Source organism: Anser anser (genome assembly GCF_964211835.1).
Source record: "Anser anser genome assembly, chromosome: 20".
Classification (NCBI taxonomy): Eukaryota; Metazoa; Chordata; class Aves; order Anseriformes; family Anatidae; genus Anser; species Anser anser.
The window spans coordinates 2,004,373-2,027,857 of NC_139741.1; the positions used below are offsets into that span (position 1 = coordinate 2,004,373).

At 45.9% G+C, this 23,485-nt stretch overlaps 1 protein-coding gene across 1 annotated transcript in view; it reads left to right on the forward strand.

Annotated features, from left to right (window-relative positions):
- Nucleotides 1-23,485, forward strand: part of ACACA (acetyl-CoA carboxylase alpha) — a 124,616-nt gene that overhangs the window by 36,130 nt on the left and 65,001 nt on the right. The window contains exons 23-34 of the mRNA XM_083806085.1: nt 231-319; nt 1,610-1,734; nt 5,106-5,219; nt 6,766-6,879; nt 7,610-7,699; nt 8,174-8,292; nt 15,728-15,751; nt 18,426-18,569; nt 19,215-19,311; nt 20,655-20,762; nt 22,798-22,854; nt 23,164-23,208. Coding sequence (XP_083662211.1) covers nt 231-319; nt 1,610-1,734; nt 5,106-5,219; nt 6,766-6,879; nt 7,610-7,699; nt 8,174-8,292; nt 15,728-15,751; nt 18,426-18,569; nt 19,215-19,311; nt 20,655-20,762; nt 22,798-22,854; nt 23,164-23,208 — 1,126 coding nt within the window. The remainder of the gene's footprint in view (nt 1-230; nt 320-1,609; nt 1,735-5,105; nt 5,220-6,765; nt 6,880-7,609; nt 7,700-8,173; nt 8,293-15,727; nt 15,752-18,425; nt 18,570-19,214; nt 19,312-20,654; nt 20,763-22,797; nt 22,855-23,163; nt 23,209-23,485) is intronic.

The window sequence follows — 23,485 nt, forward strand, 5'->3', positions numbered from 1 at the left end:
CGTTTTGATGCAAAGCATGAGCCATGCTAACCCACAACAGTAATGGTAGAAGTTTCACATTCTCTCTGGTTGCAGAGGTTGTCCAGTGTTTTCCAGGACCAGGTGTGCTTCTTTCCACATGCAAGCAGACTTATTCTGCCATCCGTGTTGAGCATTACTCACTTGCAGCTTCAGAAACAGGGCAGCGACAGTCTCACTCAGTGCTAGGTTTGACCTATTTGCTTCTGCAGGTACCGGAGTGGTATTCGGGGTCACATGAAGGCTGTGGTGATGGACCTGCTCCGGCAGTATCTGAAGGTGGAGACTCAGTTTCAGCATGGTGAGTCGCTGTGCACGTCAAGCACTTGATTCCTGAAAGACGTTTTTTTTCTTTTTTTTTTGTAGAGAAGCGCTTATGTCCAGTTTGAGCTTTCCTAGTGCTCATAATGCTTATGTATCATCAGTTTGAACCAGCAAATGACAAACTCCACCCCAAAGTTGTCTGTTCTACTCGTTTCCACTGTTGCCAAGTCCATCGTCTTTGACATCCTCTGCCACCTTACCCGTAGTTTAGGTGCCATAATGTGACTCTGGCTTCTTTTCAGACTAGGATTGCTCCTTTTCCCTGTAAATCTTCAAAAGAACAGTTTCCATATGAGTTTATAATCCTCTAAGTGAGGACTTCCATATGATCTGGAGTAAAGAGACAGATTGACTGAATTATGGGTTGTAGTTATTGAGCTTGCTAAGGCTCAGCCAGTCTCTGAGCTTGTTCTAGAGCAGAGATAAAGTGGTTCTCCTTTGATTTCTCTGACTCTGTCAGTAGTGGCCTCCAGCTAGAGACCTCCACACATCGTGTGTTCCACATGCAGAAGCTTCATATTAGAAGCTGGATTTTTATTTTCTGATTTCTGAGCATCTGCAGAAAAATTAGAATCAGAAAAACTGTTTAAATTCACTATGATGTTTAGTTCTATCTTGCTCCTTGTTAAATTCTACAGTAAGAAAATAAAGTGCAGTAAAAAAATAAAAGTCTCTGAGGTATTTGCACCTGCTGTAAAATACCATGAAGTTTTTCAGTGTTCAAAAGAATAAGCCTCAAACCAACTTGACACTGAGAACTGAAATAAACACATTGCACTACTGTATCCAGGCACAAGATGGCAATGAAGGACTAGCTAATTTTGAGGCTCAAGTTCTTACAGGTAGTTCAGATTCTGCTCTACTTTTCTTTTGTCCTGCCCCTATTCCTGCAGTATTGGTGCTGAAGAGTCCTTTGCACTTCAGTTTGCTGGTGGTAGAGGATGGTGCAAGTCTTTTTTCTATTATTTCATTCTGGTTGAAATTTGAATGAAAGAGACTGGGCTCACCATTCCCCACTTTGTATTGCTCACAAGGTATTTGGTATTTCAACTATTTTAATAAGAGAAATTCAACTGCTTTAATTAAAATTTGCAGTTGAGGGGTGTGGGTGTGGGGAGGAATGCTTCCATCCCACAGCTGATTGTATGGGTCATGCAAAGTAGATTCTCAAAAAGTATATGTAAAAAAAAAATAGACACATCTAGTCACATATATTCCATGACACAGAGGTTTGGAGGCTGGCAAAAATGTGCACTTCTGATTGCAGGTCACTATGACAAGTGTGTCTTTGCCCTTCGGGAAGAGAATAAAAGCGACATGAATGCTGTATTGAACTACATCTTCTCACATGCTCAGGTCACCAAGAAGAACCTGCTTGTTACAATGCTCATTGTAAGTCGTCTGATCTAGAAATTTGCTTCTCCTTGTAGCTGTGTGTTTGATGCTTTGAAAGGTACTGAACTGACAGCTCTCGTTCTTACGGATGCTAACCTCCTAGCTACAGGAGCAGTGGCAGTAATATGGAATTCCTTCATGCTTTCTTCTTAGTGAATGGCATCAGCCAGCCTGTATTGGTGTCCTTGAGTGGTTTCACATGTTCTTCCTTGATGAGCCATGGTTTGGTCTCACGTGCTTGCAGTTGCTATCTTAGTTTCTTCCTGGCTGTAGGCTCAGAAAGTCTCACTGCAGTTCCGCAGCGATGCTTTCTGACAGGCTGTGTGGTGGAATCAGGCTAGGACTCGATGTCTCAGCACAAAGCTGGTCACTCCAGATCAGATCTCTGGCCCTAGGAATGGTGTGTAGCTGTCCAGGGGGCTTGCAAAGATTGGGGAATCTCTTGCATATGGATTCCACCCCAGAAACACATACAAATCGTTGTGCTGGGACCTGTCATCATCTTCCTGTGTTCTTCTGTCTTGATACTGGCTTGTGAAAATCTCAGCTCTTATTAACCTCCGCTGCTCTCTGATGGGTAACATTCCCCCAGCAAATTGCATTCTCAGGAAAAATAAATAAAAACCTAGCAACTGAGTCCTGCCTCTCTTTTTCTTTTCCCTAAAAAGCCTCAGAAAATCTTCATTCTGCATAAGGCTTTGAAGCAGAGTGAATTCTCACATTCCTCAAGGCAGGATGAATTTGGCTACAACATGATTTTCAGCACAGGCTGGAGTTAGGTGTACAGCTTGTTAAGGGGCTAATTACAGTAGAACCCCCCCCCCCCGCCTTCTGACTTCGTCCCTCCCCCGCTTTTTTCCTTTTCTAAAAAAATACAATGTGGTCTGTTATGGCCAAAAGTATTTCCAAAGTAGCCATCCACAAAATAACTCTCAAAAGCAGAAAAAGGCTCATAATTGTCCTAGGCAGAGGCTGGGTTTCTTAAATTCTAATTTGTAGGATGTAAGGACCCTGAAATTCTCTCTTTCTGGCTCTCGTTTTTTCCTTTTTTTTTTTCTTTCTCTTTTTGGTGTGTGGTGTGATTGTAAGTAACGCTTGCCTTAAGAATCTCATTATTTGAACACGGAGCCATATTTCCTCTGAGAATTCTGGAGTAGCTTTGAGCCGGGGCTGTTCATTTCTCAAGTAATCATGCTGGCGTGATGGAGAGAGAAAATGGCAGCTGTTCGCAGCTCAGGCCTTCAATTTTCTTCAGAGTCCAGTCACTCAAGTGTGTAATTACACGGGGGTGCCGGGGAGGCGTTAAGGCCTTGTCAAAGACCTGGTTTGAGGCTTTGCTCACTGCCTTTGCCAATCAGTGCAGGCAAAAGCCAGTGTAGCGCCAGCTACCTGCTTTATTTTGTTGTTGTCATCCTGATTATTTCTTGCTAAAATGGGACTGAAACTTTTTGTCTAGATTTTCACCTCCATGCAAGCCGTGTCTTGGAGGTGAAGTCTTGCCGTGTCTTCACGTCGGGAGGTGAAGTGTCTGGCTGAGGCAGCGAGGGGTGTGCTGGGAGCCAGGAAGAACAGAAGAAGACTGAAGACTCTCCGAGTTTTCCTTTGTCTTTTGTCTGTGCTCTTTCTTCCCACACTGTCAGATATTTCATCTCAAGTAAAGGCCACCATCCCACGTTGCTGGGACGTACAGCCTGCTGGAGAGGCCTTCCTGCGTGTGGCAGAGGAGCCGAGGAGGTGGCTGACCAGGGACACGGGTTCTGCTCGTACATCCTCTGTTAGACCCTCACAGGGAGCTGTGTGGCGGGGGCCGCTTGGCTCAAGCGGGTAACGGAGGCTCAGGAAGGGCGACGGACCTCAGGTCGCCGCGTTGTCTGTGGCAGAGCTAGGAACTACAGCCTGCTGAGTTACAGGTCACCCCACTAGCCAAAGGCCCGTCATTCTTCTTCCATCGGGCGCGCATTACTCTTCTTGTCCGAGGGCCCCCCTGGCACATTTGGTAATCATGGCGAAGGCGGTGGCATTTTACGGGTTGCCAGGCTATTTATGTGGGATGGTTACGTTTGTCCTCCAAGGGCAAATGTCATGTCAAAACACCTTGATGCTTGTGTTGCTGTTATTGATGTATCCCTAGGAATCCATTATTAACAAAGGGCTCTGAGGATGGTTTTAGTAATAGCGTTATGCTGCCATCATTCACATTTTTAGCTAGCAGGCGTTTAAGGCGGGATGGGAACTACTCCATCTTTCATGTGTTTGTTGAAATATGGTGTGATTTGAAGTTGTGTATTCATTTTATGTACTTAACTCACTGTTGTATGCGCATCCTCCCCTTAACTGGATAGAATCGCTTGTGTTAGATGGCGTGGCATATGTCCCGTGTCCTGCTTACTGCTGAAAGTAACAAGAATTAATAGGACAGCACCCAGGCATTTGTCCTCCCAACACACCAGAGGCAGTTACTGAATTACTTGCTGTGAATACACACCGATCTAGAGTGGTTAGATTTACAGAACTTTCTTTGGAAGTAGTCGTTTTAGTGTTTGCTGGTCCTGGGCTGGCTAGTGGGAGGCAACAGTCTAACAGGAGCTTAGTTTGTTGCATTTTTAAAATGATTTAGATTTGGTCTCTCTCACTGAGAGCTTCGCACCATCACTCCTAGAGATGACATTGCGCTTGTGTGGGGTCAGAGAGAAAGGGTCAAGAACATTGTGGGGAAAAAGCTATTTAGCTTTGGGATTGTATGTGGTACGAGCTGTTACTTATTAATGGACATGGGACTTGTATTATTTCGATTTCTGTTTTTCGCTTTGATAAACCTGCCAGGGAAAATCTGCACATTTAAAATCTCTTGAAATTTCAGGCAGTTAAACTCTTTGTTGGGTCAGCTCTCATAGTGAGGGTTTGCTAATTTCTGTGTGTTACACGAAGCATTCTGCTGCAATTAGGTGCTTTTTGAATTTTACATTGTTGGGGGAACTTCTGGTATAAGACTGGAACTGGGTAATGGGATAATGTTTTACTTGAGTGTCTTTGACAAGTCAGCATTTCTGAAGTGTGTGGGTGCCAGAGCACATGCTGCAAATAAGAAAATAGGTAGTGGTGCCAGTCATTTCCTTCTCTGTAGCTTTTTAGCTTTTGTTATATGTGTAAAATTCTTGGACGTTACATGTGTAAAATTTTTGGACGTCTAATATTTTTACCCTTGATGGAACAGAACTGCAGAATGATTTAAACAGGGACCTCTAAAGGTTATGTGGTCCAGCATCTGAGAGCATCTGTGTATATATGTCACATTTAAACCCCTTTGTAAGAGGAAGAGAGGATGTTTTTCCTCTGTTTTCAACATTTTCAATTCTTTTTGTTTTTAGGACCAGCTATGTGGCCGTGACCCCACCTTGACAGATGAGCTGATTAATATTCTGACAGAGCTGACCCAGCTCAGCAAGACAACCAACGCCAAAGTTGCTCTGCGAGCGCGGCAGGTAAGGGAACGTTTTCAGCCATCCGAGCCCGTTAGAGACAGACTGTGCCTTTGCTGATCAGATCAATACCAGGGCTGCTCCCACTTGGGGCTTGCTCTCTTGGAAAGTCTGTATCTCATGATGTTTATTTGATAGCTATGCAAATGTGAAGAGTAGACTACTGTGAGCAGCCCAACAATGAAGGTAATTAACCAGTGATTAACCATTGTGACAGTCTGTGAAAGATTGCAATGGGTTCTGAATCACTGTGCATTTTTATGTTAGGGTTACATTCCCCTGTTCCTCTAAAATGTTGTCTGGCTTAAACAGGAATTACCTGAGAGTAGACTATGGTTTGTGTGATAAAGGAAGTCGAAATACATGCTCGCTGTGGTTGCTTCTGGCTCCATAATCTGTGAACCTGACAAGCACAGGCTGCCTGGAACGCACCGGCAGCTGTACAGTAAACAGGACGTGCTATCTGGGTTCATCAGCTACCCTACAACTGCAAATCAGTCTGTGCAGAGAACAGGGAGAGAAATTTACATGAGAATCAGATGTTCCTAAGGAATTATTGCAAAGAATACGTTGGTCTTTTTTTTTTTAAGGTTTCTTCTAGCTTTTGGGTTACTTTATTAAATTTCTTTTTAAGCTGAAAATAATTGGAAAAACTTTTGATACTGTCATTTCCAAGAGTCTAGTTCAGATAATAATTTGAATGCCAGACATCCACCCTTATATTATTGTGAGCTTTCTCTTCAGTGGTTAGTGTGCAGCCAGGAAGGAGTGAGAGGGCATAATCGTTTCGCAATAGTGCTAACCCTGAAGTCTGATCACTCCTCTCGCTCTGCAGTCCCTATCTCCATTCTAAAAGTCTGCAGCAGGGAAGCTGACACTTTGGGGATCTCTCCTTTTATTTCAGAGCTTGACTGTTGAAAATGAATGTGGTGTTTGAAGCTGCTCAGTGACCTTATGTTTCCTTCAGGATTGTATTTGTGTCCTTGAACCATTCAGAGTTATTGAACCTCTCAGCAGCATGCTGGGGATAGTGCTGCAGTCCTTGTGTATGTCTTTATGTTGCTCTTGCACTTCATTTTCCCCTGCAAGCTGCTTCCCCTTCCTATCTCTGTATCCTTCATGTTGGGCATTTAATACTTGGCACCAGTGGCTCCTGCTTGCTCTGCTCGGAAGCTGTGAAAGGCGGTCTCCATTGCTGGCCTCCCCACAGCTGCTGCCTGCCAGATCTGCTTTCCAATTAACAGCCGGTCAGGCAATCCCCAGGACTAGCAGCTCTGCAGTGCTAAATCACATGCACTGATGGAACTTGATTGAAGCTGTTCCTTTTCTCCATGGGGAATTGCCAATAATACAAACCGAGCAGATACACAAATGAGGCTGGGGAGGGGAGGGAGTTTGCAGCATCACCCAGGTGCCACAGGATTCGCAGGAGAAGCCAGACACCTCTTCTGGGACGGAGCGGGCTATTGCTGCCTTGGAGTTAGAGCCTCCTGCCGCTGGTGCAGCAGAGCTCCTTTCACTGACACGCTTTGTGTTTGCTGATTACCAGGTTCTCATTGCTTCCCATTTGCCGTCCTACGAGCTGCGTCACAACCAGGTGGAGTCCATCTTCCTGTCCGCTATTGACATGTATGGACACCAGTTCTGCATTGAGAACCTGCAGGTATCTGCCACGCTCTTCCTGTTCCCCTGCTTCCTCCTCAGGGAGCTTACCGTTTCTGCAGTAAAATCTCACCTGTAGTCCTCAGGTCCTTGTGGCCTTACATTCTATCAGTCTGGTTTCTAGCTTCCCCTTCATTTTTGTTTGCATTGCAACACTAAATCCCACAAAGAGGATCAAACCCTGGCTACCAGAGCTCTCTGTGACCTGCCTTGCCATGCCACAGCATTCGTGGGTTGTGAAGATGTCCTCTGAAGAGATAACAAACTCTTCTGCTCTCCCCCATTTACACTGCTTAGTGCTGGTGCTGGTTTCTAGAAGTGGGTTTATTTGAGGTTGTTAGTCAAGAGTTCCTGAGAGCTGAGGTCACAAGTCGTGTTTTTCTTTGGGTAACCAAAGACTTAATTGTGATGTATATTGAATTGATGAATGTTTTACAGTCAGTGAATAGGCTGACTGAAAGTGGTGGGACCACATGAAGCAGCTTCTGTTGTAATAAACAGGCAGAGAGCTCGGACAGCGGGCTGTTGGGGCTTTATGCTGCACCTAGCCAGTATTTCACGTTAAAAGGTCCTAATCCTTGCTGAGCAACAGGAAAGGCAAGGAAATCAGAACTAGTCAGGCTTCATCTTGTTTTTTGTTTGTTTTCGCTTTTCCTTTTTGCTTTTTAGCCTGATCCTATTTGCAAGATGGGGAGTTGTCTTTTAACACTGCTTTATATAATCTCTTCTAGAAACTCATTTTGTCAGAAACATCCATCTTTGATGTGCTACCCAACTTTTTCTACCACAGTAACCAGGTGGTAAGAATGGCAGCTTTAGAGGTGAGTTTTTTCCCACTGAAAAAATAAACATTTAAATTTTATTTTATTTTATTTTATTTTATAATCAGTGTCACCTTGCAAGATTGGGAGCTGTAGGTTGTGTGGAATCTGGCATAGCTGGAGTTTGGCATTTAACAGCATTAACATTCATAATTGGCTGAAATTTCAGATACAAATTATCTTCTCTGCTTGAAGAAGATTTACATGGTTGAAAGGATTGAAGGTGAAGCTGCTGTCAGAGAATATGGTCGGCCCACCCGGTGCCTTGTGGTGATGGTTGTATGCTGCCAGACTGGCCTTTCTCAAATGACAATATTTAACTTACTCTGGTTGAATTAGATTTCTATCTAGATATTCATTTGGAGGTATCTGTATTGTTCGTAATATTTTCAAGAGCTCTCTTGGTGTGTCATTTGCCTTCCTCCTCTGTGCCTCCGCAGCACAGTTAAGCTGACTGAGTTTCTCTTTAACCAGGTGTATGTTCGAAGGGCATACATTGCCTACGAATTAAACAGCGTCCAGCATCGCCAGCTGAAGGATAACACTTGTGTGGTGGAGTTCCAGTTCATGCTACCTACCTCCCATCCAAACAGGTCAGATCACATATTCAGGTGCCTTTGGGACCAGAGGTTTATGAGGAACTACATGCTGTCTTGGTGGAGAAAACTTGGAATAGAACTGGTAGAAAAATGGTTAGTTCCCGGTGCTTCAAATAAGCACAAATTGGTTAGGATAAAACCCTACATTACCCACTTCCTTCTCTTAAATTATTAAAAGCCTCAGGAGCTGTGGGTACTAGTTCCAGCAATCTGGATTCATTTAAATATAATACAGTTCTCATGTGTTCCAGTTTTCAGTTAAGCTTGTGTAGTCGCTTTGCTCTGTAACTTCAGTTCTAGCTGAATCCCGAGCTGTCTGAAGGATGCAATTCCAGACAGAATAATCAGTAGTAGGAGTTTTAATAAAGAACAGTCAGACAATCTCCCTCCTCTTTCTGCAGTGCTCCCCTGCCAGCTCTCTGTAACTGTTTGTGATTGGCTCTACTTTCAAACCTGGCTTTACTGGATAAGGTGAATTTTTTCATAGTGTAATAAGTAAGGACTGGCAGCCTTTGTTTGTTTGACAGAGGAGACTAAGATGTACATGTAAATGTATATTATACAGAGATGGAAGAGTTGAAATACTTTGGTTTTCAGTCAGTATTTTTCAGAATATATTTCTCACAATAACTGAATCTTAAAGTTGCAACCAAAACCATCAGCTGTTCCCTGCCCCCTTATAGACAGGTCGCATCTCCTAGTGTGTGCGAAGAGCACTTAAAAAAACCCTTGATTTTTCAGAACTTTTTTAGCGTCTGTCAGGTTAGTCGGTCCCAGTGGTTTTTCATTTCCAGCGGGACCTCAGGAGGATGTTTTGTTCCAGACTCTTTTTGTCCCAGGCAGGGGACTGCTGGCGCCCAGCGGCGCGCTGAGCCTCCGTGGCCGCCAGGTGCCACTGTTGGTCTGCGCTGGATCGGCGGCGTGGTCCCCGTGCTATTTTCCTCCTTTGTTTCCAAGCATCTTTTTCCTTATTTTATTTTTGGTGGGGCTGGGCAATGGGGTCCAGTCTCGCTTCATTGAGAATCCATCAGTACATTTTATGAAATGGTTTTCAGAATCTGGTTTGCTAGAAATGAATGACTGTCCTCAACAAGCAGCACAAAACACTCATGGTACAAATGGGACATGCATTTGGTCTCATCTGTTTTCTGCATCTCTAGAATATTTGTAAATAATTGCATACTATTTTTAGTGCCCCTTTATCATAATCTCTCTCTCTCCTTCCCATTCTTTCTCCATTTCCTCTCTTTGCTAGTCTCAGTCACCTCTGTTGCTTGCGGGTTGTTTGGCCTGCCAGTGCTGACCACTGCGCTGTTACTGTGCACAAGCTTAATTGGACAAGGTCAGCTGGAAGATGAGAACTGTTACCTGCTTGGGGAACAGCTCCTTTGTCCTGAAATCTCCTCTCCCCTTTATGCTGAATTTGCTGTAGTAACGTTCTGAAGCTCAGTTCTGCTTCTCAACCATCGGCAGTGCTGATGGTTGAATGAAAATGCATTGCAGTCCTTGTGCAAAGGCAAGCAGACGTTGGGGACAAATTCACTGCTTGCATAGGCAGGTTTGGTTCCTTGGAGTTGCACCTCGATCTGCTGCTGATGAATTTCACTCCTGTTGCTTAATGCAGCTGTTTGCAGCGTGTACCTCCTTGTGCAGCTATTGTGTGGCTGGGAGCTAAAGCACAGCAGATAGCAGGATACTGAGGGAATCAAACTAGCACCGAGTGTGCAGATTTAAGCTCCCTGTACAGGCAGTCCGTACGTTAATCCCAGGACACAGAGCACTGAAATCTCAAAACTCTGACATTGTCTTGCTTGAGTCTTCTTTGTTGTTTGCGATGATGTTCTAAGTCCATCGTATGTTTTTCTGTATCTTCTGTAGCATGAACTCCTAGCCTGAAAAGCTAAAAATGCACTCTGAGGGCAAATCCCAAAGCCAAAATATCCCAGCTAACCGCGTAGAATGTCCCTGGAGGTTCTGCAGGGTTGGGTCCTGGTGAACCAGAAATGGGCACCACAGAGCCCAGAGAGAGCGTCCTGTTTTGGAGCTGGTGTTGTGTGATGCAGCACGTTTCTCAGCACTCCATCAGATATTTCTGAGCCCTATTCCCTTTTCTGTCTGATTTCTGTGAATGCTCGAGAGTCTGAATTTTACCGGAGCAAATATTCACGTAGAGATAATTGCAAACTGATAGGGCTTTTATAATTGTGGTATATTTAAATTCTGTGTCATTGGTGTTTAACCCTGATGTGGCTTTACTTAATTGTAATGGAAACAGTCACAGTCACTACTTCTGATCGGACTAGTCGCACCAGGCACTCAGACTTTGCGTTTTTGACCACTGAATGGTTGCCATCAACTACCCGCAGTAAAGCTTTACATGGAAGCAGAGAGGAAGGAAAAACTGTTAAATCTGAATAACAAAATCATGGAAACGCAACCCGCTCCTGGTGGGATTTGTGGGCAGAAACCGGTTTGGGAATTATTTGTTTAAATTAATAGAAAACACCCTGTTGTAAGATTCCCCACTGATCTTGATTGCAAGGGTAAGGCACAGGGAGAAGAACTTATAATTGAAACCACAGACAGCTTTATAGATCGAAACCATCAGTCCTTATTGCCCAGCGCAACCAGATGAGGAGTGCAGGGTAACCATCTGGCGCCTTTGGCAGTAAGCGGAGTTTCCGAGCCCTCTCCAAGCAGAGGGCGTCGCAGCAACCCGGCCCGGAGGAGGTGACAGAGGGGTGTCTGCGGGGTGCCGATCGCCACACGCTGCAGCGGCGCCGCAAACAAACGCTTACGCGCGGAGCCCCTTGCCTTGGGATAACCCGCCTCTTTCTGTTGCCTCGAGTCCCGGTGAGAAAAGATGTGAGGCAGAAATGAGCCCTGCTCTGAGATGTTCTTCGCCTCCCTCTTGTTCAGACTGCCCTGCGGAGATGGGAAGCTGCTGGAATATTGACTGGTGTTCAGAGAGTTCAGCTCCCTTTGTGAGAATGGCAGGCCAGGTGACAGATGCTGAAAGGCCTTTCTGAGGTGTTGAGCACATGAAACAGTGCTTGCCTATTCTTAGCTTAAAATCTCCTGTTCAAAGAAACATTGTGTGTCTGCTAGAAGAAGAGGGAGAGGGAATTACAGAGCGTTTTCAACAGGAGAAGTTTTTTTTTTCTAATAATCCCGCTCTCCTGCTTTCAAACAGCCTTTCTTATGTCTGAGGCTGTAAGGTTTAAATTAAACTGGCACAATGTCCACTGTAGGTAGTTTTTGGAGCCTGCTGCAGAACCGTGCTGCTGCACTGCTCCTCCCGAAGCATCCCCTTTTCTCCAGCTCGCTGCCTTCCCCCAGCCAGGCTGTGCAGCTGCTCTCTTGATCTTTCCTTCCCTAGCAGCAGCTGTGCTGGGGGATCAGGAGGGAAGAGCTCAGGAAGATTTGTTCCGGCAAAGCACACTGCTCTGTCACACGCTGAGGCAATTGCTGACAAGGGTGACATAAAAATGCTGGATGTGTCTATTTTGGGGTATGGCAGCGATAACAGAGGGCTCTGCCTTCTGACTATGTTCAGCCCCAAATGAAACCGAAGTGCAGCCCAGGCTCTTTTGTTCGCTCTGGTGCCTTACCCTTGCCTTCCCGATCCCTCTGTGCATTGAGCCCGTGCCTTGCTTTGTCCCACGTGCCACCCCCGCTGCCGCACTTGGCCCTGAGATGGCCGGGGCACCTCCAACCAGGACCCACCGCTGCGAGGTAGAGGTGAAGGAAAGTTTCAGCAGTGCAGGTTCTCTCCGGATACACTCCGAGCCGCCGAAGACTTTAAGATTGATAATCGGCTTACTTAGCTTTAAAGCAAGTTTTACTTTCAAAACCTGATAGGCAGATGTCCACTTAACCCGAATTTGGAGCTGGGAATGCGCACGGCTCAGCAAACAGGGGCATGCGGGCAAGTGCCGTAGGTTTGTCTGCGTTAAAATTCCTTCTTGGGACTGCGTTCTGCTGTCCTTGGTGCGTCCGAGGGTGGAATTTAGGTCTAGTCAGTAGCTGCCTGGTATCTCCAAGGGTCTCAGTATAAATGTCTCAACTATCTCGTGCTTGTTTTTGCCCGATATCTCCTCTTTCTGTGCTTGTGGATGTTTGTTGACACCCTACTTGGACTTTGCTGTTGCTGATTTCAAGGCTTAAGAGTGCTGCATGATTTCTCCCTAGCTGTCTCTTGATGTTTTATCATCTATGGAGTACTTTGGTTGTTCCTTTTTGTCAGCCTCTTCCTTAGCGTACAGGTTGAAACCATTTTGAAGGCTGAAAGCCAAATTTCGTTCTGCTGTTTCCAAACAGTGCTTTGTACAGAATGACCAGAAACCAGAACTTGATTACGTTTAGAGCAGTGTTTATAGGCACCTTCCCGTTAGGTTGCTTCGTGATTTTATAATGACAGAAGATTTGGATTTCTGACCAAATGAGATAATTTCCTGTGGGCTAAGAGAGATGCTACGAGAGCTTCCTGCAGCAGTCGTTGGGTCCCCGGGACTGAAGGAGCCGCGCTGCTCTGGGCTCCGGCTGCAGAAGCCCGGGGACCCGAGCGCACAACTGGAAGCCTATCCGTAGGTAGCCCGAGGTCCCCTCCTGGTTGCGGGAGACCGGCTGATATCAGAGGGAGGAGGGGAAAATGATTCCAGGCCACCTGTAAATCCCCGCAGCTCGTGCTGAGGGTTTGATGTTAATTAGACAGCAGGCAGCGGTAATGTGCTGCGGTTCCCTTGGCTTGTCTGCTTCGGAAAGGGCAAAATCTTCCAGCAGAGCAAAGAAGTGGCTGTGGAAGGGGCAGCAAGCTGAATGGAACGATGATAATTTTATGCAAATTGGACTTCAGGAGCAGATTCAGCTTGGCTGAATCACAGAGGGAGCAGAAGAATGAGGAAAGAAAGAGGGAGAGGAAAAAACCCAATCAAAATGTATGGTTCGAGGCATGTTTCACAGCCTTCTGTTTAGATTCTTCTACAGAAATGAAGGAACATAAGAGGAATGCCACTGGTCGCAGCCAGTGGAATTGCTCTTTCTCCTGTGGTACCGCTGGTAATAACTACAAGTGGGTTGTTCAGCCGACCTCTGCTGATTCCGCTTTGCTGCCTGATTTCAAAGCCCTGCCCTGCGCTGCGCTCGGCCCCAGCTCGCTGCGCCCGCGGTGCTTTGCATGCGCTGCCGTCATTTCCAGAGGGGAGCTCCCTTGGTTAAGGGGAAAAAAAAGTGGGGGGTGGCGAGGGGAAACGGGTGGGGGTTCAACCAGGAGGTGCGGGAAGGAGCTGGGGGGGCTTTCGTTTGCCTGGGCAGGAGCGGTGTGACGCTGGAGCGTGCGGTGCTGCTCGCAGGGGTGCGGAGCGGATTCCCAGTGAGCTCAGCTTCCCTGCTCCAAAAGGGCCTTTGTAAAGAAGAGGCAGGAGAAGGGTCGGGGCTGGCGTGGTGGAAAAGCTTCTGGTCCTACCATCAGCTGCGTGTGCCGGCGGTGGGAGCGCTGCTGGTGCGTTTGCTCAGCCCCCAGACCTGGTCCTGCTCCCGGGGTGGCCCTGCCGCAGGGCAGCGCAGGCTGGTTCGCAGCTCCTCTTTTATTTGCTGGAGCTGCCGAGGTGTAGCTCGGCGAGGGGACTGCGAAGCCTTTTCACAAGGCTGCCAGCATCAGCCCTTCGCCTCCAAGCGCGTCTCAGTGGCAGGAGACACCCAGCTCCTGGGGCCGAGGAGGCTGCGGATGGGGGGCAGCGCAGCCTGGGCACTGCTCTGCATCCCTCCAGACCTCTGCCCCTGCCTCGTCTCTTTTCCTCGCTGCGATTCTCTCCAGAACCTCTTCACCTCTATCCTGAGTGGCTCGAGAGCAGTTCCTCGAGCAAGGCTGCGGGGCATTCATTTTGAGACAAAAATGAACATTTACTATGCTGGGTTTTTTTCTTAGCTTTTCTGAAAGCATTCCAGGGACCACTACACAAGCGTACCAGGTGTGGGAGCTGCCAGTCCTCTCCAGACTATTTTTTCCAGCTGGAGTAGATCACATGCAGCTTTCCCACCGTTTACCAGGATAATAAATAAATAAATCTCCACCCCTGAGGCCGTGTCCCTTTCAGTCTTGACAATAGGCTCTTCAGCACACTGTCTCTCCCCCCCAATTCCAAATGAAATTATATAATTTTGTTATTTACCATCAAATAGGTAAGTTTTTAGCCCAATGTGTGCTTTCTCCTGTATGGCTTAAGGAAATCATGGGAACTTGTTCCCCCATCAGCAATGCACCAAACGCACAACCTCACAGAGAACACGACTCTCCCGTGACAAAACCAGGTTGTGAGCAGGACGTGATACAGGCAGCGTATTCAGGACTGTGGCCGTGGAAATACACTGGTCACTGCACACTGGGACTTCATGCCCAGTGGCTTGGGGTTCTGCCTTTTTTAAGGGTGTTAAGAAGGTGTGAGGGTTGTTCTCCCACAGGTTTCTGCAGGGCAGGGCAGGACAAATGTCCGGTTACACGCTCCCTGAAGCTTTGCTTTCAGTCTCCTCATGTTTGCTAACCTCTGCACAAGCCTCCCGTGTGCATGTATTTTGTTTCAGTTCAGTCTTTACTAATTTGAATGCCAGATCACAGCAACTCCTGCAGCTTGCATGGAGCGACGTGCCACCTCGTGCTGCTGTGAACGTAGCTAGCATGGCTAGCCTGCGCCGTCCTCGTGCTGTTGCGCCCCTCACCTCCTTTCTCGTGTGCATCGCTGAGCCCTCATCTTCAGGCAATAATACGAAGGGTTTTGGACTGACCTTAAAAAGGGAACGTTACGATTTTCCTAAAGTTAGCCTCAAGTTCTGCTTGTTCTTTTTGGTGCTCAAGGCCTCGGATGCTGACAATGCCAAGTACTACATGGTGTTCCTGTGTGCGTTTGCTTTGTTACTGCGTTGTTGTGGGAGCCAAGGTGGGGGCTGCTGCTTCATGTGTCGGTTTGGCCATGAGGATTTGGCTTCGTTTTCTGAACCTGGTGTTCCCACGGAGTACTGTCACCTCTTGCATCTGCGCTGCTGCTCGCTCTCCTCTCGGGTGGGGCGTGCTCCCCGTCTGGTCCTGCTTGTGAAGCTCGTTTGGTGTATGCACAGGGCTGGAAGGTGGTACGATAAAAGAGATGCTGTAGAGGTGCAGGTACCTCGCAAGCGCGTGTTCCTGGTATGTATTATCTGCATGTCATGTGCATGGCCTGCGCTTCTCCCCACGGCAGTCGTGGCAGGCGAGGTCAGGTGGTGGGTGCCTCATCAGGGTCAGTGACAGGGAGCCCTGCCGAATACCTGATGGTTGTTGACAAATTTGGGTTCAGTTAACTGTAAACTTGTTGCTGGGCTGTGTTATCAGCTCGATGATAGTTCTTTATTATGGCTTTCACTAACCAATCTGTAACTAACTGTGGTTGTTTGATTACAGAGGGAACATCCCCACGCTAAACAGGTATGGTACTCGTCATCTTTTAAAATTTGAAAAGAAAGACTAGAAAAAATAGCCTAATACTTACTGTTTTAACATGTTTTGTTTTAGTACCCTTCTCTTCACTTGGGAAGCTCTCAAACATAACTCTTTTTTCCTTCCCTTTTCCTCTCCCGTTGTTTAAAACATGTTTTCAGCTTTCCTTTACCCTTTAAAAGCAGCTTTGCATGCAGCAATCTTTCCAATTAAATTTGCCAGGTGACTCGGTTCATCTGCGGTACGATACACAGCTCTTTTTTGGGTCTCTCTGGTTTGGAACTGGATTCCCAGCTGCTGACCCTCTGGTAGGGTGTCCCAGTGAAAGAGGGGTTTGCTTCTAGCTGATAGCATACCTGTTGCTGCTCTGGTTTCTTGCAACTAGCTTAGAATTTGTCGAGGCTGTCTCACCTCTCTCATGCCATAGATGAATCTACATCTCAAACAGCTGACAGCATGTTTTGTTGTGTTTTGGATGCTAATTTTTCCTCCCATGTCTCAGTTGGAAAGTATTTCTTGTTTTAAATAATACATGAAAAATGTCTGCTGTCTTTCTGTTTAGTTACTGTTCTGTGATATTTTTTGTATTAGTTGTAAGAAATGTACACCAAGGCATGTCCTGAAAAATGTTTCTCTTTCAAAACATGAATACCTATTATTTATTACTGCTTACAAGCCTATTTAGGGTAAAATAGTAAAAATGGGCTTGAAAGTCTCATGGGTCTTAATCAGAGATAAATTGCGAAAACACGGAGTGACTTTAACCACGGAGAGCTATTAATCACACCGATGATACTTTAGACTTGCTAACAGTATACTTAGGGCCATGTCACAATGGTTTGCTGTATATGAAAAGAAAGAAGACTTAATAAAGGCAGGAAAAGCAGTGTCAGCAATCCAAAAAGCAGTTTGGTGCTGGGCGTGCGGGCTGACCGCAGTGCCACAACCAGCGCGACCGGGCCCTGCCGTGCCTGCCTGCCGTGCTGCTGGCGGCTGCTCAGCGCAGCAGAGGAGCACCTTGTGTCTTCAGGAGATGTAAATCAAGCATGTGCTGTGCCGATTCAGTGCCCTGATTCCTTCCCGTTACCTTCTGCCTGTTGTGGCACCAGTTGGGGAGGCCGAAAGCTGACTTTGGTAACGTCTTCCTGCTCCCCGGGGAGAAGGCAGCGAGGGAGCGAGCCGCTCTGCGCTGCACGGCGCTGCCGTGCGCCGGCTCGGCTCTCCTCTCTCTTCAGAGCAAGCTTGGAAATCTCACCGTGTTGCAGGGAGCTTTTGAAGTAGGCCCCTCCATGAATTCAGATGAGTCTGGAGTGCCCAGTTCAGAAATTAGAAGTAAGTTACTGCCTCTTAGTACAGAGAAGGCAAAACTCAGTTCTGGTAGGCAGAGGAAGGGTGCCCAGTTAGCTGCAGTACGCCTCGTGCAGGCTGCGTGAGGGGCTTCCTCTGCTCGTCTAGACCATATCCTTGTGGGTCTTTAAGGAAAACAAATAAAAATACCCAGAACAGCACAATCTATTTCACAGCCGGCGTTTGCTGCCATAGCCACTGAACTGCATGAGAGGTCAGCGATACTTCAATATGCTCGGGACCTTGCCCTCTCCCAGGGAAGAAGCTGACCGTGGCAGGGAGCAGTGCTCCTGGTTTAAAGAGAAGGAAGCCACTCTCACTTCGTGCCTTCCTCTGCGTTTGTGTAGGTCTGTCCCAGTCCTCGCTTAACTAAGGAATGGGCCCTGTGCGAGCGGTGCGGTTGCTGTGGTGCATCACAGTGCTTGGGTAGCAGACGTACAGGCACGAGTACCAAAGGAGTAAGAGTCTCACCTGGAGGGCACTGGGTTTGGAGCTCTGCCTTGCTTCCCTGCTCCTTGAGATAGATGTGTTCTGTGGCCAGCTGCTCGTATTTAAAAGCTGCTACCTTTTAGCAATCGAAACTGAGCAAAATAAAAGAGTTGCAGTATTTTCAAAGTCTGGGTTAAACCAGATGGAAGAGCATATTAAGTTGGTCACCAGTTAAACTGGAAAACACCCTAACAGGGCTTTATTTAGGGTAGGAATACTAGGGTAAGACTCTAGAAAATCCTGTTTGAAGCATAGGATTTGAGAGAGGTCACTGTGCCACACTGCATTTGAGGAGCATAAATTGTAGTATGGCTAGAAAAATAGTGGAAGCAATAAACAAATGTAGCTTAGTACATGTCAACCTAATTGTAAAGATTCACTAAAGCTTTGAAGTGTCAGAACTTCAAAAATCATTCTTGTTTAGTTCGGTATTCCACGTGTAAAGCAAAATCTGCACGTATAGGAGGAAAAATGCATTGAGCTTTGCACAGTCGTAATTCGCCTGTCATCTCAATAAACTCCTTAAGACGTACTTGTTCCGAAGGTTTGTAACGTTATTTCCCACCTCCTTTACTGTTCCTGTACGTCTGGGAGGACGTCCAGGTAAGAGCATCAGCGGCACCAGACACACGCCAGCACTGCAGGGCCGTAGGAGAAGGCAGCACAGCAGGGCTGGCGTGCGGGGGAATCTGACAAGCCGTGCCAGTTACACTGGATAAGCAGCCACGCTTACGTGGCCAAAGCAAACGAACGTGCTCAGATGTTTGTCCTCTGCTGATCTCTCCGTTGTCCCCACTGACTGTGACCTTATTGCGTTGCCGTTTAGAATGTCCTTCTCTTCCAACCTCAACCACTACGGGATGGTCCACGTAGCCAGCGTGAGTGACGTGCTGCTAGACAACTCGTTCACTCCGCCGTGCCAGCGGATGGGTGGAATGGTCTCCTTCCGCACCTTTGAAGATTTTGTCAGGTACGCGGGGAAGGGGGACGACTCTTTGTGGCGCCAGCTTCCTAGGTGGGCCCAAAGGGAACCGAGCAAAACCTTTGTCACTGTCTAGAGTCAGGTTTGAAGTGGTCCCAGTCTCGTTTGTTAAGCTTTTGGGGTGTCGGGTGGTCATTTATTTGGATCCCCTCATCTGTCTCCTTGAGATAACTCAACGTTTCAGGCTGCTGTGAGAGCACTTTGCAGCCAGAAGGATCAGCATCTTGAATTTCTGCTGACTGGAGATCATTTGCAAATGTGCTGATTGCCAGGGCTCTTGTTCATGCGTATATATGTGGGAGGATGTTTCCTTTATGCTTTCAACCTTTTAGGGGTAGGCAAAAAAAAAAACAAAAACTACAAAAAACAGCAGAGCTCCTAGCAGTCAGGAGTGCCTGCAACCAGAAGATCTGTGGCAATGTGACAAGTGCTGGAAGATCCAGGCTCTGCTTTCGTTTGAGGGGTGGAGGAGGTTACTGCCTCCTCATCTTTTGAGTTTCAGTCCTGCAAAGGGAAGGAGTACTTTTCCCTCCCTCCCCCCTTACCGGTGTGATTTGTGGATTTTAGTGCCGTATGCTTTTGGTGAGCTAGCAGCAGTGTGGTTGTGACTAATACTCCTCTGGTGTATTTCAGAATCTTTGATGAAGTGATGAGTTGTTTCTGCGACTCTCCTCCCCAGAGCCCAACCTTCCCTGAAGCTGGCCATGCTTCCTTGTATGATGAAGACAAGGTACAGTAATTTTTTTCTCTTGAGGTTGCTCTCGGTTTGGAAATGGACGGCGTGCAGAATGCTGCAATGACTGCAGGCTAGATACTTTTCACTTGTTCGAGTGCTGGAAGCAGGAGTTAAGAGCTTTATGTATTTATGTATGTGATTTGTTTGCTTGTTCACAGCAGGTGAATAAAAGTAGGTGGCCATTTCCTGACTCCGTTCTAAAGCTACATCTACGTCTCTTACTCTCCATGTAAATTCAGATCGTTGCTTTTAACATCAGCAGAATTCCTGGATTGATCCGTGGCAGCGTAACTGAGAGTTTAAGCCATGAGTAGGTCTCCAGGCCTCCTCTGTGCCTTGCTGTACCGAACTACATGTTCCACAGCCTTTACTTTAAGTCTGACTTGCTGTGTTTTCTGTCTTACACTCTTCCTAGTCACTTTACATTCTGATCTTCCTTCTCCTCTGCCTCTTAGAACTGTTTCGAGGAGAAAAAAGAGAGTGAACCCCCTACAATTTTTGCACTGACACGGAGAGCAGGTGCAGAAGGAGCAGATGGTTTTTAATCCTTAGTGACAGAAGAAGTGCTGTCCTTAGCGACACAGGTAGCTGCTCCACTGCTCTGTCCTGCCTCCCGGCAGCTGGAAGCTCTGCTGGAATGCAGTCTGTGTTCAGAATATGGCTTAGTTTAAAACTTACCCATTGATCGTGATGTGTATAAGAATTGTAGCCTTGTTCGAGAATATTACCGTCAACCGCAGTGTCTGCAGGTCCCTCTCTTTACCACCTCCTCACCTCACCAAGGAAAATTTCCTGTTCATATTCAGTTTTTCAGAGTTAACTGCAAGATCTTGAATACTAAATTTGTCATTTCTTGAAGCTTGAATGTAATCAATGCTTCCACATTATTTCATTTTGTTGTAGATAGGAAAACACACAATGTTTTGCTCTTACACTTTGAATTTGCTTAATTTCATTACCTTTTGAGATGCCGAAGTCCTCTTATGCCCCGCCTGTACTGCATCTCATAAAGAGAGGCCCTGACCCTGCATTCTTTTTGCATCCAAATGAAGCACACTTGAGTTTGCCAAGTCAGATGTGACCATCAGAATTGGATCCTCTGAAGCTGCTGTTTGCGGACGTTAACACTTACTTCTGTGAAATTATGAATCCGTGAGGCTGCTTGGTCAAGGATGTTCCCTCGTATTTCTCCTTACTTTACAGCAAGCTCTGCTGAAGTCGTTTCTTTCCTATGGGACCCGTGTTTTAGAGTTGTATTTGAGGAGCCTCTTTGGACAATGCATGCTTTTTATGTTGTTAACAATTTATTTATGGAGGACATTTTCTTTAAATCGCAGGCCGCCCGTGAGGAGCCCATTCACATTCTTAACGTTGCTATTAAAACTGACGGTGATGTTGATGATGATGGGCTGGCAGCCATGTTCAGGGAGTTCACACAAAGCAAGGTAAGTCACCTCAGTTCTCTCTCTGGAACTGCCTAACTGCACAGGACAGCTCTGTCTGCTTTGGGAAGAATCAGCATTCTCCTCAGATATCTTTTTCCGAAGTGAATAAATAAATACGACAGTTACATTCTTAATTTATCCCATCTAAAATCTTACCACTTATTTGACTGGATGTAGCTACACCCTTCTGAAGCCTCCAGGGTAGGCCATGAAAAACACACAACAATCTTTGTTTCTCTTTGCAGTTCTTAATGGTCCGTTCTAATCCATCAGCTCAGGACTTTTTCCCTTTTAATTTTTGATAGGGTAAGAGACCTTCAAGGTTTTAAATGCATCAGGTGGTGTTTCTGTCACCAGGTGGAGTTGATTTGGTATGTTTTGCTGCTCCTTCATAAAAGCAATGGGATTCCCTTCCGAGTACCAAGAGTTAGTCCTGTGGTCACTGTGAGGGAGCTTGTGTTGGGGACAGCCTCCGTGTCCGCTCTGCCCTCTAGTCCCTGTCTTCATTTGCTTTTCCTCATCGGTACAAAGAACTCAGAGCTTGTTGGTATGAACAGCACACCAGGCAGTGGGACCTGCTGCACCCACAGCACCTGCAACGGCTCCGGGAGCACTGAGAGGCTTTTTTCTAACTTCCCATTGTGGGAGGGGGTAATACATCTGCAGAAAGGAGGGGTTCCAAAATGGGACGGGTTTCTACTTGATTTCAGCAGCTTCCTGTCTCTTTAAGCAAAGAAAATAATCAAATATAAAAATTAAAACTAGTTCTGCTTTTCATCTGCTTGATCATGCTCCAGGCGTTTTATGGGAGGGGGTAAAAGGAAAGAAAGAAAAAAAAAATTCCAAAACACATTAAACTATCAAATAGGTTGATCCAAATTGTCCAAATAATCTTCTAGTCCCAGCATGTTGTGTGTGTTTTTTTTAATAGAAATTAGGATCATATACTTGTAAATGACTTGTGGAGGAGATTGAGGCAGTCAGTGTAAATGGAGTTTCTCCAGGTGCTGATGGCTAATCGCTCTGTAATAGCTGTGGACTTGCTGTGAGACCCACATTATTACGATGTAATCAGAATCCTGTTGCTATGCTGTTATTGTCTGCCACTTGTGGAATTTTAAAAGCAATAACAATTTTTGCTTTTTAAATCATGGCATTATTAAAGTTATTTTCTTCCTCTTGCCATGAATATCGGCACTGATGCTCATTTTCAAAGGGCTTAACCTTAGTAAAACATTTCAGTCTGTGCCGAAAGGGGTTGTTTTGTTCCTGGCCTGGCTGAGCTCTTGTTTCTTTTTCGTTCTTCTTCTTCTTTATTTCTTTTGGTTTTCAACTGGAAAAAGGAGGAGAAAGGGAGAAGTTTTACAAAGGGGGGCAAAACTACCATTTTTAACACTTAAAAAAGAACAGTGATGTGGCAAATACTGATGGCACCGTTCATTTGAAATGTGGCCTTACGGAATTTGTTCAAGAAGTAACCAGAATGGGCATTCGCTGATGTATCTGTAAACTCTGTAAAACTTACAGTTTACCACCTGTGTAATACTGACACATCCGTCCTTTGGTCAGGGTTGTTGGTGTGCTGTTTGTGGCAAAATCAGGTACGTGGTACATGCTTTCTTGGGTCAGTTCCTTATCGTTTCCCATGGCCTTACCATGCTTACCTTGTGCTCTCTTCAGAAAGTAATCTTTGAGGGAAAAAAACCAACAACCTTGGCAAATGAATGAGCGTGTATCCTCCAAGACTTGTAACTGACTCTTCTGCATAACTTGTTAGCGAGGATCAGCTGGAAGGCTTTGTCCTTTTAACTTGGTTACTTAGCTCTTCAGCTTTAATGTAGTTACTTGTGTGTGCCACCAGGCAGTCATCAGATGAGAAACGGTAGCTATGAGTAGACCAAAACGGACTGGAAACTTACGGCAGAGATACAGAAGGATTTGTACAGCTTCTACAGTTTACAGAAAACTTCCACATGGTTTCGATATGTTCCTTTCTGATAATCTCAGTCTCCCTTCCTTCTTTGCCCTTTTGCAGAAATCGGTCCTGATTGAACACGGGATTCGGAGACTGACTTTCCTTGTAGCACAAAAGGTATTGTCGTTTCCCTCATGCTGCCCAGCACTCTTTGGTTACTGGCTCGTAATGGCACCGACGTTTGTTGTATTTTTCACAAATTAAATACTTTGTTAACTATACTTAGTTCTGACTTCACTGGTTTTGTTCTCTAAAATTTGAAATTGTTTTGATGAATTTGCTTAAGAAAATTAATTTACAATTGTAAACAATCTTGGCACTTCTTGTATTCTTGAATTAATTCATTTTTAATTTTCATTCTAATTGCTAGCTTTCTTCTGCTTTTTTTTTTTTTTTCTTCCTGTGTTTGTGTGTTTCGCTTGTAAGGACTTCAGGAAACAGGTCAACTGTGAGGTGGATCAGAGATTTCATGTAAGTAAAAAAGGGTCTAGAACATGGTGGTATTCTTGATCTGAGGCCAAGAGACATGTAAGTGACTCTGGGCTTCTTGTTTGTTTCTTAGTCAGGCGTTTGATGGCAACACTGATGTCAGAGTTAAGTGAAGTATTTAAATGCAGGAGTGGGCCTCTTGCATTCAGTGGGGCCACTCACATGCTGAAGTGTCTCTCATTATCTGATTAACCCCATGACTGACACATTGGTAAAGATCTTCATTGTTTCAATATTGTTCTGTATTCTAAAATGTAAT